The sequence below is a fragment of the Felis catus genome, chromosome D2 (assembly GCF_018350175.1).
Source record: "Felis catus isolate Fca126 chromosome D2, F.catus_Fca126_mat1.0, whole genome shotgun sequence".
NCBI classification, from domain to species: Eukaryota; Metazoa; Chordata; class Mammalia; order Carnivora; family Felidae; genus Felis; species Felis catus.
This window is the reverse complement of record NC_058378.1, coordinates 51,299,363-51,317,448: the sequence shown is the minus strand read 5'-3', so window position 1 is coordinate 51,317,448 and position 18,086 is coordinate 51,299,363. Positions and strand designations below refer to the sequence as shown.

The 18,086-nt window shown below is 43.5% G+C and overlaps 1 protein-coding gene and 1 long non-coding RNA gene across 3 annotated transcripts; one reads left to right on the top strand and one right to left on the bottom strand.

Moving 5' to 3' along the window:
- Positions 1 to 743: 743 nt before the first annotated feature.
- Positions 744 to 10,306, top strand: ANKRD1 (ankyrin repeat domain 1). 2 transcript variants are annotated; one of them, XM_003994206.4, is made up of 9 exons: positions 744 to 954; positions 1,635 to 1,814; positions 2,705 to 2,842; positions 2,972 to 3,079; positions 4,544 to 4,642; positions 6,256 to 6,354; positions 6,563 to 6,661; positions 6,800 to 6,898; positions 9,440 to 10,306. In XM_003994206.4, exons 1-9 carry the CDS (start codon positions 928 to 930, stop codon positions 9,548 to 9,550), a joined length of 960 nt encoding a protein of 319 aa, XP_003994255.1. In that variant the 5' UTR covers positions 744 to 927; the 3' UTR covers positions 9,551 to 10,306. The 2 variants fall into 2 exon arrangements, with proteins under 2 accessions (XP_003994255.1, XP_044896336.1); XM_045040401.1 differs by lacking the exon at positions 744 to 954 and adding an exon at positions 989 to 1,123.
- Positions 10,307 to 14,145: 3,839 nt separating this feature from the next.
- On the bottom strand, positions 14,146 to 16,878 carry LOC109492580. Its single transcript, XR_002146500.3, has 2 exons — positions 15,599 to 16,878; positions 14,146 to 15,475 (listed from the first exon to the last, which is right to left on the bottom strand). It is a non-coding gene; the product is annotated as an uncharacterized LOC109492580 (long non-coding RNA).
- Positions 16,879 to 18,086: the final 1,208 nt, after the last annotated feature.

The window sequence follows — 18,086 nt, the reverse complement described above, 5'->3', positions numbered from 1 at the left end:
AGAATGCCTGGAGTGGGGCCAGGGGATCTGCATTTTTGACAAGCTCCCACAGGCGAGTGTTTTACCGATAGCATCTGAGAACTTCGGCTCTATGACCTAATCGACACCATGCCATTGCTAATACTGATCTCCTATAATCTTTCTTGGGACCATCTGAATCAAAAAGGCTCCGGGAAGTATGCAGTTTTAGATGACAGCGAGCACGTAATGTGCTAATTATGGCCAGTGACACCATGAAATAAAAGTGCATCACTGAATGCTTTCAATTTCTTACAATGATGGTAAGATGGCATGTCATGGGGCCTTTTTAGCCCCAGACATCACTCCAGAGAATTCCAAACAGATATAGACAAGGGCCATTAGGACCCCGGATCCTTTCCTCTCAGACTGTTTACCCACGAATAGGATGTCCTGAAGCAACACTTCCCCCAAGTGAAGTGTTGATAAGTCTGGTTATCAGCAAGATATTATTGGCAGTGTGATATGCAGGGCATTTACATTTTCTTGATAGGGTTAGTCATATGAAAGCTGACAAAGAAGGAACAGGAGCAGTGCTGTGGTGCAATAGCAACAGACAGCTGTCCCCTGGCTTCTCGATAAATAGATGGCTCGCATTGCTGAGCGGTGTGGTCACCGCCAGAGGAATGGCCCTCTCACATTTCTTCCTGATTCACATATTAAGTGGGGTTACTTGTCATCCCCTCCCTCTTCGGCTTCCCAGACACTGAGTCTGGAATGAAAATTCACCTGCCTCTGAGTTGGCCACGGGTGGGGGCCGGGGTGTTACTTGGGTTCCCAGGTTGGAAGATTATCTCACCCAGCCCTCGCTATATAAGCTGACCGGGGTGGAGGGGCTCAGCAGGGCCGACTCAAGGGATTCATTCCACGGGGGAATAGACACACAGACAAACCGAACCTCAGGCAGACATGATGGTGATGAAGGTAGAGGAGCTGGTACGTAAGACACGTTATCATTTCGCAGTGAAAATCAGTTCGGTCTTGACTGGTATTTGGAAATAGAAATGTCCTTTTATTCAGGCATGATGCCCGGGGACTCGGATGTCATCTATGGAAAATGGTTGGCTTATGTGATGAAATAAGTGAAACTGGAAAAATGGAGCTGGTAGGAATGGGTTCTCTGTTTCCTATTTATCATTATCTTCTCCTTTGGTTTTCTTACCAAAGCGCAGCTTCACAGGCAGGTATGAGGATGCCTCAGGGAAGAAGTGTTATTGTGAGGCTATGTCTGGAAACTTCACAACTCAAGGCCAAATGTCATGGAAGAATTGGAAGAAATTATGAATGGAGGGATTTTAAATAATCACGGAAGAATTTTAAATAATCATGGAGGGGTGGCAGTTTTCCTAGGAGAAATGGGATTGAGTGGGTTCAAAGTGGGTCTAAACATATCAACCTAATCTAAGCCTTGATTTAGCTAGAGAAGAGGACGATCACCTGAAGGTAATCCTAGAATCCTGCCGCAGTGTGTCCCAGCCCGGGATCTGAAAGCACATCTCACAGAGGAGGCTGTCACCAGCCAGGGAGGACCAGAGCCCTCCTGCAGCATCCTCTTTGAAGAATGACTCCAGGACCGGTCTTGCTCCTTCCGACACTACAGTTTTCTTCCCTCATAGGTTACGGGGAAGAAGAACAACAGCGGAGAGACTGGGGAGTTCCTTCCCGAGGATTTCAGAGATGGGGAGTATGAAGCTGCTGTTACTGTAGAGAAACAAGAGGACCTGAAAACACTTCCGGCCCACTCCCTGAGCCTGGGGGAACAGCAGTGGAAGATTGAGAAAGAGCGAGAGGCAGAGGTAAGGAGATTCCCTGGATTCCACTAATGGGAAGTTGGGGACGGGACAGAGGAAAGAGGTGCCAGGCAGGAAGGAGAAAAGAGAGAACCAAATAAAAGCAGCCGTTCCAAAGATGTTTCTCTGCCAAATTCAAACCCATAAAGAGGCAACTTTTATAGGACAGGTTGTAGGAACTAATTCTTTAGCAAGACTATGACCTCTGGATTCCAAATCAATGACAGACTGTTCTGTGATCATCTTCTGCTTGAAAGACTGGGAAAGAGAAACATGTCCAGTGACTTTCTGATGTCATACACGGTCTAGGTAGTCCGAAGCAAGAGAGACCTCTTTTTCTCAGTAATGTGGCTTGTGGTCCATGAATCATTGTTTGGCTGTGTTTACTATCTGTGTTGACAAATTCTGTGTTGCTGGGTGAATTTGCATCGCTTACTAATCACAGAAAAAGCATGCATTAGTTAGCAGTAGTCCCAGGACAGGTGGTTTCTTAGTAAGCCACCTGAAAGAGATTGGCATTGATATTTCAGGGCTTAGTGCTTACTGTTGGATTCTTTTGAGTTAAATAAAAAAGTCTACAGAAATCTGGGGTTTGTTTATGGAAAGGGTTACAGGATCGTCACTTACAGACTAGATCCTATCTCCAATTAGTCAAAAACTACAAACAAGAGATACGAAGGTGAAGGCAATTAGCTGAAAGATTAGACCCCAAATACTTGAGTAAGAAGTCACTAAGTCGAAATCAAAGATTAGTTTTAAAGTTGTTTTGTTTCTTCTCTTTTTTTGCTCAAACTGTTCACATACTTCTCTCAGACCTTGCAGAATTTTGTTTAGACACAACCAGAATGCCTGTCAGTAGAACTCACCATATTTTGAAATATGGATTTCTTTTTTAGCTCAAGAAGAAAAAACTAGAACAAAGATCAAAGCTTGAAAATTTAGAAGACCTTGAAATAATCATTCAGCTGAAGAAAAGGAAAAAATACAGGAAGACTAAAGTTTCGGTCGTGAAGGAACCTGAACCTGAAATCATTGTAAGGACTGTCTGCTTTTTGTGGTGCTACACGTCTGGCATTATGCTACAGGGGAAGGAATATCTGCGGAGGGTTTGGGCGAATGCTGGAAAGCTCGCGGTAACTCTCACGTTATTTTTTTGGCTTTAGACGGAACCTGTGGATGTACCTAGGTTCCTGAAGGCTGCCCTGGAGAATAAGCTGCCAGTAGTAGAAAAATTCTTGTCAGACAAGAACAATCCAGATGTCTGTGATGAGGTAAGGCTTACACAAAGCGCTGCAAAATCCAGCTCATTAATTTTGTGTTTCTTATGCTTAACTTCAGCCTTGCTAACATGATGCCAAAAACCAATCCACCTGAAACAGTTTCCCCAGCTGTTACCACATATGCCGGTAGCATATTAGGATAGCACAGCAGTCCAGAAAAAAGAGGCTGGATTAGCGCTGTGGATTGCATCTTTTTTTTGGTACTTCTGACTGATTTTTCAGTTTGTCTATAACTTTTTATATTCTTGGGATAGTCTTTTAATAAGGCAGGGCCAATGCATCCCTTTTGGAGAAATACATAACAGCATCATCCTTTTTTTTTTTTTAATAACTTTTTTGTTTATTTATTTATTTTGAGAGAGAGAGCATGTGTGCAAGTGGGGGAGGGGCAGAGAGAGGGGGAGAGAGAGATTCCCAAACAGGCTCTGCACTGTCAGCTCAGAGCCTGATATGGGGCTCGAGCTCACAAACCAAGAGATCATGACCTGAGCTGAAACCGAGACTTGGACACTGAACTGTCTGAGCCACCCAGGTACCTCAGCATCATCCTTGATTGGACCCAAACACATCAGCCTTACACAAGGAATCTGTGGACTGGAGTTCGAGTGGTGGCTCTTTCACTACTTGGCTATTTGATTTTTGGCAGCTAATTTGCTTTTTCTAGACCTCAGTTTCCTTATCTGTAAATAGAGCACACTGGAGTGAATAATGCCAACAATTGTTCTAGGCCAAATAGGCTATTAATCCATTCATACAAAGCCTTCTTCTATTCCTTTTTGCATCCTTTCCCGGCTGGAGAATCATTTCAGAAGGTGAACTAAAAATGACTCCTCCATTCTCTTTTTTTTTGTTTTTTAATGTTTATTTATTTTTGAGGGAGAGAGAGAGAGACAGAGCGCAAGTAGGGGAGGAACAGAGAGAGAGGGAGACACAGAATCCGAAACAGGCTCCAGGCTCTGAACTGTCAGCACAGAGCCTGACATGGGGCTTGAACCCACGAACCACAAGATCATGACCTGAGCTGAAGTCAGAGGCTTAACCCTCCCCCCAATCTCTTAAAAAAGAATTGAATGCTTTTTGATATTCAACCTAGCAACAGTCCCAGATGGAAGAAAGCCATCTGATCTGCATGGCAAATTCTACACAAACAATGAAGGCACAGAATTCAAGAAAGGGAAATGTCAGCATGTAGGTAGTTTTGAACTTTAAATTCATATCCCTCCACATAGACCTCTGAGGGCTTAGAAATGTACCTGTAGGAAACTCAAACCTCATTTGTAGGATAATTGTTCTAGTTCTGCAATTTTAGTAAATTTGACATTTCTAATTCCAAAAGAAGCACTTGAGTTTCTATTAATTAGGTCACTGGAGTCCCCAGCTCCACAGCCCTTAGAAGGATTTATGCTCATTTTTATATGCATCGCTGTCTCTCTTTTTAAATCTCTATTCTGACAGTATAAACGGACAGCCCTTCACAGAGCCTGCTTAGAAGGACACTTGGCAATTGTGGAGAAGTTAATGGAAGCTGGAGCCCAGATCGAATTCCGTGATATGGTAAATATATTTCTTTGTTTGGAAATGAGCCAAAATAAGTAGACTATACGAAGCTCGTCGTGAAAACCTACAATGAAAAACGGGGTTGATTGGATTGAAAATTGATCTGAGAGAACAGGGCGAAAGCTCATTTCTCCATACAAAGGGAAGTTGGGAGATGGGACCAGGTCATGTGGAAAGTATTTTCCATACATACTGAAAAGCAGAGGAGTGTTCCAGGGAAAAGAAGGAAGTGAAAGCCTCTGCACAGAATTCAATATCCTCATCAGAGAGTTGGGTCAGTATCAAGTCAGTAGCATTACTGAGAAGTAATACAGTCAGCACTTGCCTCTCAGTGTCCCTGTCCTTCCATTATCCACGGCAGTCTGCTCATGGCCCCGTGGCTGCCAGCAATGTGTCAGAATTCTCTAGCTGTACACCTTCTATGATAGATGCCATCAGTGAGGTTGGGGGCTAAACTGCCTACGGAATGAATTGCATCTATGGAAAGTAGCTGCTATTCAGACCTCAATAACTCAACCACTGTGATTTCTACAAAGACCAGCAGACAGCATATTTCATGAACTGCAGATTGAGCTGGGAATAGGCTTTATTTATTTAAATGCAACTCAATTTGACTTTATAGCAAAGTGGAAAAGGGATATTAAAAAAAAAAAAAGTCCAAAGAACTTGAACGAAATTGAACCCAAAAGACGAACACACAGAAAAACAATAAAAAATAAATAAAGTTTGCATGAAAAGACACTCAAATTCTTGAGTGTGTGATTTGGAAGGCCAGGAATATACCAGAGTGGGGAAGAGGGCAGCTCCTAAGAGTAAGGGCAGTGTGCAGTGACCACCGGCGGTGGCAGCTGAGTTACAGAGGCTGTGCTGGTGCAGATGACAGCAGAGAACCAGCAAGAGAGGAGACAAAAACAACAGGGACACAGGAAGAGGTGACAGCTCCAGATTAAAATCTTGGAAGGGACTACTTGCATTATGCCAGAATTTTAAAATGCGTTTGTCTAGAACTTCTGAGTCTATTTGGCAAAAGTGGCTGAAAGTTCCGGGCAGATGTGGGTTTGAATATCTATTCTGATACTTGCTAACTGCGTTTCCTCGGGCAAAAAACTTGACTATTTGGGAGACTTGGTTTTCTCACCTGCAACATGAGGGCAGTCACACCTGCTGGGAGGACCAACCCGTTGAAAGTGTGTAGCACCTTTCTGGCAAGTGGAAATTCTCCATAAATTGTAGTTTTTATGCTTTTACCAAAAAAGAAAAGAAAAAAGAAAGAAAGAAAGAAAGAAAGAAAGAAAGAAAGAAAGAAAGAAAGAAAGAAAGAAAGAAAAAAAAGATTTGTTAGATTTGAGTTTTCTAACAATGCAAATACATGCACACAGATACACACATAGGACTACATACACTCACGTCCACACACATCCAGTTTAGCTAATGCCTCTGGCCAGAGCCTTCTGCTACAATACTTGGAATTAGCAACCCAGAGGGGGACAATCCAGTGTCACCATGGATGCCTTAGCAAATCGGGTATTTCTGGGCCTCAGAACCAAGCACTAATTCCTCTGACCAGTTCTTCTTTACATTAAGTCACACCCCTTTACCTTCTGCTATAGCTTGAATCCACAGCCATCCACTGGGCAAGCCGTGGAGGAAACCTGGATGTCTTAAAATTGCTGCTGAACAAAGGAGCAAAAATCAGTGCTCGGGATAAGGTATTTCCCCTCTTCTTGCTCCTCCCCTCCACCACCTTCCTCCCTTTCCCCTTTCTTTCCCAAAACCACCTCACCGTTTGGGTCAGCTGGAAGCTCAGGCTGTGTGGGACACCAGAGTGGCCGCTTGTTCCCCTCCCACATGCTTTGGGGTCTGGGATGGCCTCTGTCCCCGCACCCAGCGAATCGGTTGCATTCTTCAATTTCCCAGTTGCTCAGCACAGCACTGCACGTGGCGGTGAGGACCGGTCACTACGAGTGTGCAGAGCATCTCATCGCCTGTGAGGCGGACCTCAACGCCAAAGACCGAGTGAGTACCTGGGCAAAGCTCCGCCTCCTGCAACTTCGTCCCTCACTTATCTGGAATCCCTCCTCAAGCTAGGTGCCCTTGTGGGACTCACTTCCTGGCCTCAGGTCCACCTTTAGCCTGTTGACTCTGCTTCTCTAGGAAGGAGATACCCCTCTGCACGACGCCGTGAGGCTGAACCGTTACAAGATGATCAGACTCCTAATTATGTACGGGGCTGACCTCAACATCAAGAATTGTGTAAGTACCTGAACTAAGCCGTTCCTGCTTGGGGGCTTTCTTCTTAACAAAAACATCTCATATACTTGAAAATAGTCCCACACCTGTAGGATTTCAGGGTTGGGGGCAGCCTTTTGATGTTTAAATGCCCAGTAACAACGTTGCTAACGTTGCCATGACGACATTGATAACCTTGGCAAGGTCACCTGGTCAGAGATGGGTGTAGCCTGCCATGACTGTTTTGGCGCTGGTATAGTGTCTGGTGATTCTTTTAAAATTTGGTCTTGAAAATACAGGTCAAATTGTTCCCTCTCCCAAGTCCAAGCCCAATCTGCCTTGGCCACCCCTGGCTGAGCCAGGCCTGGGGTAGTCAGGTATAAACACAGACACCATTCCTGAAGTGATAAAATTCCACATTGGTCAATGTGGCCAAGAGCCAATGAACTGAAATTAATCAAGATCTAATAGGAGTAATTCTGAGTAGTCTCCCCCACCCCCACCCCTTACAACAGCATGCCATGCTACCCCTTTCTTCCAAGGCTAGACATGCTGTTGCCTATATTTTTGAGATAATTTTTATCCATTCTCCGCTTTGGTTTATCTGCATATCCCTCAAAATAATTTCCTATATTTAGGCCCTGAAAATGCTCGTATAAGTCCCTTCTACAAGTACGTGTTAATTTAGCTTCATCTGCAAGCCAGGGAATAGAACCAACTTTTTCTCATGGTCCCAATTTCCAGACAAACATCATCTAATATAAGCTTTAAAAATACCACTGAGAGGAATGGATATAAATTACTAAAGAAATAATTTGAAAGATTTGGTGGAGAATCACTTTACAAAGAAGGAAAAGAAAACCCCAGTCATCATATACTGTGAATAATTTCTTCCCCTTATTGTGTTACTATGAGACCGAGAGGAATATTTTATCATTAAAAAAAAAAAAAACCCCACAAAACTGTCTCGGTGATAAGAACAAAAGATAAAAGCAGTAAATAGAGACTGCTTGGATGGGAAAGCCTTAATAGTAGGCTCCCTTGATAGTGAGATTGGTCTTATCTAATAATGTAAATAAATTACCAGAAAAAGAGATTTAATGAGATCTCTGAAACTGCAGAAAAAATGATTTCGTTTAGGCAGTGAGACACTACCAGCAGAAAGAAATAGCATACATATTTGGGGAGACTGTGTAAGTAGCTAGAAAATTAGGAGATAAATTCTATCAGAGAAGAGTTGAAGGAACTCATGGAAGAATAGCCCAAAATATACCAACGGTTCTGAATTATCAGACCACAGCATAAGCACCCAGAAACGATTAATGTCATTGACCCAATGGCTGGATGTTGCCCAATGGACCTGTGAGCCTTTGGACACCATCTTGAAGGGAACTGGAAACGACACACAATACATTATTCTGTCGTTGTCCAAAACTCCGCCATCGTGTGTTCTGAGAGTGTTTCTCAAGGAAGATGCTACAGAGGTGGGAAGTTCCAAAATCAAGGTTACAGGGCCACTAGTTCAAATAAGTACATTGCAGCAGAGCACCTAAATTACTTAAATGGCGGCTGCAGGAGTCTGTGCACAAAATTTTAAAGGGCTTGTCCCTAGCCCAGTCCATTGCTGCTCTGTGGATCCACAGGGATCATGCTACCAATTCTTCTGATTTCTTCAGAGAGCTCACAAAGTCAGTTGGGAAATCTAATTTCCAACTGTTGCCAATGAAGTCCAGCTTTTAAAAAAAATCTAAACTCTGGTTGGGCCCAAACAAAACAGGTCTCTAGACTGATTTGCATCTCAAAGCTGCCAGTGTCTGAGTTACAGTCTCTGAGTTAGAGAGACTTCCAAATGAATAGAGGTGGAAAAATTTAAGACTTCTCATATTTAAAGGCAAGAATTGAGAGGTGACATGGTTTTCCTTTTTATAAATGTCTTGAGACACATGCATAAGGGACAAAGAATTTTGGTCTCAAAAGTTACCTCCACACTGTTGATGTCACCTCCAAGAAAAATGAAATTTCCTGGGAGATCCCAATGTAACTTCTGAGCAGTTGTGAAAACTCTACCCCTCTGAGAAGTAATCGTTCTGAAGGGTACCTGAGGACACCAGCCAGGGTGCCGAAGCAGCTCCCTTACCACCAGTTTTTATCAATCGGGAATCATTTTCCAAATTGATCGTAACTGGTTGTTGACTACCACTACCCCGTGCCCATTCTGCAGGATCCTGAAGATGCATAGAGCCATTTTGTGAATTTCAAAATGACTTTGCATGCTCTTGCCATTTACTACCTAGGAACCAGGGATTTTTACCCAAACCTGGGATAGTCCCACAGGGAAAAACAACAACAACAACAAACATTGCTAATCTGAAATGCCAAAAGCATTACTGTGAGAAACAGTGAAGGGCTGATTTGAATATAAACCGCAAATCACTCATAGTGGAAAGCATGAAACAGTTCAATAAAGCATACACCTATCCATTACCTCATTAAACACACACAGAGGATGCGAATTTATAGATGCCTCCCATCTGGAAGTCAAATTTCCTCATGTATTTTGATTAGGCTGGGAAGACCCCGATGGATCTGGTGCTACACTGGCAGAATGGAACCAAAGCAATATTTGACAGCCTCAAGGAGAACTCCTACAAAACCTGTCGCCTGGCCTCCTTCTGAAGGAAACCACGCCTCTTTCACCGGTGTTCACTGGCATTTTGAGGGCACGGCCCCAAAGAAGAGCAACTAGTCATAAAACCCAGCTTCTATCCACCTGTTGTAAAGCTGCACCTAATGAGGTTTTGAGAAAGCACGGGGCTAGAGGTATAGACATGTCCCTTAGTGAAGCACACTCTATTTTTATTTGTTCCTGGTTATTTATTTATTTATTTACTTCGACACCGCTGATGCTCAGATCCTTCACAATCATCCATTTGGTGAGCAAAGCTTCATTTGTATAGAACACTTCAGATCCTTCCGGCAGACCTTGAACCATGTTAACGAGCAATGTGGTCAGTGTCTACTTAAGTGCGCCTCGCTCGTGGAAGCTATTTCAAGGTGTTTTTAAAAGACAGGGGTGATTATCGCAGCCCTCTTTTCTCCTGAATTTTCAATGCTGAAGTTCGAGGCAACGGAAGGCATGACGTGACAGGAAAGGAAACCGTAGAATGAAAGGGATTCTGTGAGAAGGACGGTAAAGCCAATTGTTTTATGCCTGGGTCCGGTACTTCTTACCAAGTCACATGTGGTACCAAGGTGAAGAGAATGTTGTGAGTGTAAGGGGCGGGGTGTAGTGGCGGGAGTGGACCGCTGGGCCGTGCAGAGTTGAATCTGCTCGAAAAAGATGAAAGGGACTGCGAAGTGTAAATGTGTAAATGTATATTATGTTGTACGTCTATTTTATATTCATAATAAAAGCAAATTCTGAACCTCTAAGTACTTCTATGAGTGTGGTGGGAAAGAACCAGATGAAAAAGGCCATTTCGATGAAGTGGTTTTTTCTCTTCCGAGTTTTTCAGATTAGAAATGTCCTGTGAAATAGGACCTCTCAGTATTTAATGTGTACACAGACCGCCAGTGGTCTAAGCAAGACCACCTTGCTAGAATGCAGATTCTGATCCATCCCGTTGCGGGCAGGGCCTGGGACTCTGCATTTCTGATGAGCTCCCAGGTGATGCAGAGGTGGGGGTACACCACAACAGCACGTAGAGCAACAAGGCTGTGAAAACCATCGTCAAGATACAGGGGTGTTCCAGAGTTCTTTTGGCCCCAGTGATGGGGAGAAAGAGACCCCTGGTGGGCAGAGTGATTACTGCAAGCTAAACAAGGGCTCTTTAGGAAGTTCCCATCAGGGCTAATCTGGGGTTTAGTGATTATTGTGGACACCGACTGTTGGTGTCAGAGGCTGCCCACGGGGAAACACACCTGGTCAATGCTATTTGACCTTCAAGGGGAGCCATTTTGTTGCCAGATGCTGGACCAGGTGCTAAGATCTGTGATGAGAAAACCGGATGGTCCTTGCCCTGCCTTCCTGGAACAGATGAATATTAAAGAAATAATCCCAGAAATATATCGGAATGGTCTGAGGTAAGTACAGCGAAGTAAAAAAACAGAGTCCTGTGAGAGTCTCAGCTGCAAAGGGCAGGGATGTCTACAGACTTTTCAGGGGAGTCTGAAGGATAAACTGAACCATTCAAGCCCCGTGTTCCAGACAGCAGAGAGACACAGGCAAGGGCAAGGTCATGGGAAAAGTCTGGCCCTTTAGGAAATGTATGAAGGCCAATGTGAAACACTGGTACTGGTACCCCTCCCCTCAAAACTCATCCCAGATGGGATAACTAACACACGGCCTCAGCTTTGCCTCTAACACTGAGAGTGTGTACTCGCACCGTCCACAACCAGAAGGTGTCCCAGTTAGCTGGTCATGGTCACCTAAGTTGTGAGGACAGTCTGAAATATTTTTGGGTCTTTTGTATCTAGTCTCCTAACCTCCAAGGGCATCAGGAGCTTCAGTCCCTCCGTTCTCTCCCTCCCTCTCAATCAATCCCCTTTTGCCATCCCTCTGCCCTCCTGCTAGGGTCCTGGCTCAAACTAGTCTTGCCTTAAGGCTCAGCATCCTCCCATTTCTTCCTAGTAAAGCACCTACGACGAGAGTGACAGTTCTCTTGCTGGTACTGGTGTCTCTCACAGCATAACTTAGTGAGTTATCATGTGACCAAGTTCTCTATGATGCCTTAAAGTCCCCCTCCCTGCCAGAGCTGGGAGGGGAGAAGAGGGTAAGGGTTGAAACACTTTTGTGTCACCACACAGAGAGATTTCCAGCAGCACAGAGGTAGAGAGCATGAGCAACAGCATGGGTAAGTCCCACTGGAACAAGGCCAGCTCAATCACCTTCTGTTAATGGAAAAGATAAACGCTTTAGGCAAAACTTTCAAGTTTCTGTCACACAGGTGGTCAACTTGTAAGCTCCTCCTCTTCCCACCTGACCCAGCTCCTTGCCCACAATCTGTATCTCATCTTGTGTTTTCCTCAGTGAAGGAATGTCCCATTGACCGACAGACTCCTGCTAGTTCTTGATTCTCTTTTCTTCACCCCTCTCTTCCAACCCACCTCCAAGTCTTCTTACCAAGAATCCTAAGCAGCTCTGTAGTCTGCCCACTTCCCCCATCCCAGGAGCCACACGTTCAGACGGCCACAGTGTCCCCCGGATTACTCAAATGGCCCCTTGCCCGGCTCCTGGCCTCTGGCTCTCTTCCCTCCAGTCTGTTCTTGAAGTTTCGGCCAGAGTGATTTTGCTAAAATGCAAATCTGGTCAAGTCATCCTCTTTAAAATTCTTCAGTGGCTTCCCGTTTCCCTTAGGATGAAATGAAAACTCCTTAATGTTTTCAAAAATCCTTGAAATCTGACTGCTGTTAACTCCCTATTCTCCTCTATTTCTCATCACTTTCTTAGCTAAACTCTGAATTTCAGCTCTGGAATTTTCAGTTCTTACAAAACCCAGGCACTTGGTTTTCTGTTTTCATATACTGTGCCAGCTCCCTGGGAGGCTCTCCTTCCCACCCCACCCTACCCCACCATTTCTCCTCATTCCTCCCCTTCGGGTTAGCGGTCTTCTTTCCACAAAGCCGTCCTTGACCCTTACTTACACTGTTGAGTCCCCCACCCCCACCTGGGTTCCTGTTGAACTTTGTTTTTAGTCCAGTGGTGTCTTACATCTATGGGATTGCCTTTACCCGTCAAGGGGAAAAAAAATCTCTCTCCCCTTGAGGAAGTAATACCTACTCACCAAGTATTAAGCCAATTAGAGAAATGAATAATGAAGAAAGCAAACACCCTCAATAATCCTTATTTCATGCTATTTCTGTGCACATTACACATAGGCACTGTACATTTAGTTTTGTAACTGTGGTTTCAATTGAACAATTTATTCTACACATCTATCTAGATGGTATCCTTATGTTTCAATTTACGATGGATCACTTAACTAGGCCTATATTGGGCATTTAGGTTGTTTCCATTTTCCCATTATTTTATTTTAATGTTTATTTACTTGAGAGAGAGAGAGAGAGAGAGAGAGAGAGAAGGAGACAGCGTGAGTGGGGGAGGGGCAGAGAGGGCATTTCCCATTATTTTAGACATTGTCCAATGAATGTCCTGACGCAGGCACCCTTTACACCTAAGCAGCTTTTTCTGAAGAAATACCTTTGTAGAAGAAATTTCCCCCAAATCATGAAGTTTCATTTTATACATTTTTATCTTTCTTTTTTTCCATTTTTTTAAATGTTTATTTATTTTTGAGAGAGAGAGACAGAGTGTGAGCAGGGGTAGGACAGAGGGGAGACACAGAATCTGAAGCGGGCTCCAGGCTCCGAGCTGTCAGCACAGAGCCAGATGCGGGGCTCAAACTCACAAGCTGTGAGAACATGACCTGAGCCGAAGTCGGACGCTCACCTGACTAACCCACCCAGGTGCCCCTACATTTTTTAGTTTTCAACCTGATCAGCAAAAGATCTATTTTTGGTGGATTTTCCTTGATTACTTAGAAAGTTCAGCAGCTTCATGTTTATTGAGCGTTTTTCTGGTTCAATCTTTGTTGCATTTTCTATTAAGTCAGGTTCCCTGGAAGCAGCACTTGGAATGAGGATTCTTACGTAAGTGACTTATTGAGCGTGCTCTAGGAAGGCAACAAGGGAAACAGGACAGGGCAGAAGAAGAAACAGGCAAAGATGTGCTTTCAGGAGAAGTCTCTCCTCAGCCTTATCCCAGCTCAGGAGCATAAATCATGCCACAGAGGCCAGAAAGCTGGCTAGGAATGCCCTGCGTCAGGCATTGGCCTCGGGCCAACTGCAAGGGGTGGGGGGTGTAAAACCTCCCAGGCATCCCTGGGTAAGGTGACTTCCATCAGCCCAAGGGCAATGCTCTGGGGAAGAGTGAAGATCAACCATTAGTGCCCAAATCTGAAGCAGCCGGAGGAGGGGTACATCAGCCTGGTCAAAGGGACCTGTCGGACACTAATAGCATTTATCATGTTGCATATGTTTTCAAAAAACATTTTTAAGCGTTTACTAAGGATGCTAGACCTCTCTGCTCTATAAGATGCATTATAAATGCACTTTCCTAGTTGTTTGCACGTTTCTAACAGAACATTATATTTATAGGTAAATTAATCAAGCTTCACATTTCTGGCTTTGATGACCTCATTTAGGTTTCTTCCAACCCAAGGTTGTTTTAGACAAAAAATGTACTCATCTTTTCTCTAGTATTTTACAAGTTGTTTTTTTGTTTTGTTTTGTTTTTTTAATTTCTTTAATCCGCTCGAATTTAGCGTGGTGTATATTGGGGAGAAGATAGGGATTAGGCTTTTTCTCTCCTAAATGATAGAACAACAGCTGCTACTTAAAGAGTAGGTAATTCTGTCGACCGATCCCCCTTGGAGCCCTCTACAAATATAAACCTACTTACCCCTTGCAGTAGCACCACAGGTATGAAAATAGATGAAGAAAGTGAGGCACAGAGTGGTTACGTGATTTATGCAAGGTCCCAGGCACTAAGTACCGGCAAGTTCAGATTTTAACACAGGCAACGTCTCGTCTTTGCACTTACTTGGTATGCCGCGCTGCCATTCCCACATAGGGAACCAGTTGTGCCAATGCCACTGAATTGAAAAGTCCCTCATTTCTTCTTACATTTGGAGTCATTCTGAACTCCCGACTCTTTCATTGACCTACATGAATTTTTGCACCAGTCATGCAGTTTTAATCACTAGGGTCCTGCTGTACTCTTTAGTATCGGGGCATGCAAGTCCCTCCCAGTGTTTTTCTAAGAAACTTCCTAGCTATTCTCATATTTATTCTTTCAAAATGTAGCTTAAAACCCAAACATATACAGAAGCAAATATATGCAGACACTATTTTGGATTTTATTAAATTCATACTCTGGGGGAGACTTTGGTGAACAATGCCTCCTCATGCAAAAAAAGAGTGCCTCCCTCCGTCAGTTAAGCATCCGACTCTTGACTTCAGCTCAAGTCACGATCTCAAAAGTTTGTGAGTTCGAGCCCTGTGTTGCACTCTGTGCTGACCACGCAGAGCCTGCTTGGGATTCTCTCTCTCAAAATAAGTAAGCTTTTAAAAACATTGCATGTAAAGAGTTTTCTTCACAGAGGTCCTATATGTATTTTTATGTAGGCATGATCTGTGTCTTTGTGAAGAGAGTCATCTTAAAATGGCATTTTATAGTAACTTACTAACTAAAACTATTACCTTTTGGTGCACTTAGCTCCTAACTGACCACTGCGCTGAACATTTATTTATGGTATTGTCATTTTGTTGCAATAAATCAGTAGTGCGTCATGTTCTGACAAGAATAAACCTCAAGAGGAAACCCGCCTGCTGTTCTTCCCGCAGGACCGGCCAGCACGCCCTCCGATTTTGCAACAGGACGAGCACCTACGCGTAAGTAGAAAGTGGGCACAACTGCAAACGCGTAACAAACATGCAGAAACAAAGAAGTACCTGCGTTTCTAATCTTTTCCCAGTCGCTTCTTTTATGAAGAGGACAGTCACATCTGCAGTAACTTCCCTCAGTTATGATATCTGGTGCAACTGGGGCAAATAGACACACGTAACTAGTTGGCTGAAAAAGCGGACTAGGGTGGGGCATCAAAAGAGGTTGAACATACGACCCCTTAAATATTTTGGGTTTAAAATACACAAATGCACACTCACATGCTGGTCGGTAAAGATGAGCGCCTGTTCTTGGGAGTATGGACCCTCCGATGGGAAATCTACAGCTGTCTTCTTGAGTCCCTGTCTCTTTAAAGAAGAAAGAGAACTTAAGACTTGAGCGAAGCAATCCAAGTGTGGAATTTTTACTGGATCCCCCCAAATCCTAGTTGTCCTGTTCACACCTACTTTGACAGCAGGTGTGGTTTGTTTTTTTGTGGGTTTTTTTTTGATGTTTATTTTTGAGAGAGAGAGCAAGCAAGAGCAGGGGGAGGGCGCAGAGAGAGGAAGGCACAGAATCCAAAGTTGTCTCCAGGCTCTCAGCTGTCGGCACAAACTGGCTCAAACCAAGGAACCGTGAGATCATGACCTGAGCTGAGGTCAGACGCTTAACTGACTGAGCCACCCAGGTGCCCTACAGGGTTTTTCAGTGGCTCACCTTTGGTTATATATGTTATATATATACGTTAACTAAAAATTGTGATAACTGTTGCGCTAGGAGAGACAAAAAAAAGAATTCCTGGGAAAGCATCACCTTGGATTTCCTGGGAATTCTTTTTTTTGTTCCTCATAGTGCAATAGTTTTCATGATGTTTAGTTAGCGTATATTATTTTACAACGCTACCCACAGTGGCATAAACAGACTTGTGAAGAAACACACACCTAACTTTCGGAGAATCCAAGTGGGGTGGAGGGAGGCGCAAACTGGCACTCGAGGAAGTGGCCGACTGTGGCACGTGGGCTCAGCGGCGGCGGCCATCAGTTTTACGGAGGGGAGTGGAGGTGATTAATCCATCAAATCGCTCAAGAGGAAGTCAGACAAAAATGCTTTGTCTTTAGAGCCTTCATGCTTAATATAAACAATATATAAATATATATGGACACACATACATATGTGTGTGTGTGAAATATTCTTTTACTTGTGTTCTGCCATGGTTATGATCACAACCAGGAGTGGGTTTTAAGTTTTATCAAATGTCTTTCTGGCACCCGTTAAGACAACTCTGATTTTCCTCATTTGACTAATAAATATGAAAAAGTACATTAAGAAGAACTGAAATATCCTCACGTTCCTAGAATAAATCTCACCTGCCATGGTATACTGTTTTAATAGTCTCTCTTTACCAATATTTCACTTTGGCAACTATATTCATAAGTGAGACTGACAGAAAGCTTTTTTTTTTAATTTTTTTTTTTTAACATCTATTCATTTTTGAGAGACAGAGACAGAGCATGAGTAGGGGAGGGGCAGAGAGAGAGGGAGACACAGAATCCGAAGCAGGTTCCAGGCTCTGAGCTGTCAGCACAGCCCGACAAGGGGCTCGAACTCACGAACCGCAAGATCATGACCTAAGCCGAACTCGGATGCTGAACCGACTGGGACGCCCAGGCACCCCAAAAGCTTTCTTTTTTAAAATTTATTTATTTTGAGAGAGAGAGAGAGAGAGAGAGAGAGAGAGAGAGAGAGAGAGAGAGAGAGAGAATGAGAATAAACATGAGTGGGGGAGGAGCAGAGAGGGAGACAGAGTCCCAAGCACGCTCCCTACTGTCAGTGCAGAGTCTGACACGGGGCTCAAACTCATGAACAAGAGATCATGCGTGACCTGAGTCAAAATCAAGAGTCAGATACTTAACTGACTGAGCCACCCAAGCACCCTGAAAGCTTTCTTTTTTAAAAATTATCTTTCCTCTTTCACAATAGTGTTCTTTTTCTCACTTATTTTCTTCATATCAATATAACATAAATGCAGATATTTGTAAAAAAAAAAAAAAGGCAACTTCTTCTTAATATAATGATTCTACTCCTTAAAAAAAATTATTTCCAAGGTTAGTTGAGTACAATGGTTAGATATTTTTAATACTGCTATTAGGAAAATCAGTATTAGGTTTTTAGGGACTTTCAACTTAAAGGAGGGAATTAATTCTATTTCAAGAACATCATGGAGGTAAGAACCAGCAAAGGAAGAGGCTGTGATTTTACATGCACCTTCTCCTTCCACAACCTTTACAGCAATTTCTTTTAGGAAGAACTTTGATTTGATGAATATAATGAGAGAGAGGCTTACAACAAGAATAGATTGACTAACAGCCAACCCCTTAGTATGGCTTAACAGGCCTCAAGATAACCACTTTTTGCATAAGACTGAAAAATAACAAGCCATGTATATCAAGTAAAGCAGCAAAGCATGTACTTTTAAATGAAGAAGAAACATTTTTCAAGAGTCTTGAAATATTGAAAACATCTTAAAAAAAATTTTTTTTAATGTTTGTTTTGGGGGTAGGGGGTGGGGGGGAAGGGAGAGGCAGAGAGAGAGGGAAACACAGAATCCGACGCAGGCTCCAGGCTCTGAGCCGTCAGCACAGAGCCCGACCTCACAAACTGTGAGATCGTGACCTGAGCCAAAGTCAGACGCCCAACAGACTGAACCACCCAACTGCCCAGAAATACTGAAGCATCTTACTCAATTATACCTGCTGTTTATCCTTAATA

Bases quoted from the DNA above. Each gene is read 5' to 3' on its own strand.
- ANKRD1 (XM_045040401.1), top strand. From the start codon at position 1,076: ATGGTTGGCTTATGTGATGAAATAAGTGAAACTGGAAAAATGGAGCTG. The intron at 2,843-2,971 runs GTAAGGACTGTC...TTTTGGCTTTAG, and splicing joins AACCTGAACCTGAAATCATT to ACGGAACCTGTGGATGTACC. The intron at 6,662-6,799 runs GTGAGTACCTGG...CTGCTTCTCTAG, and splicing joins ACCTCAACGCCAAAGACCGA to GAAGGAGATACCCCTCTGCA.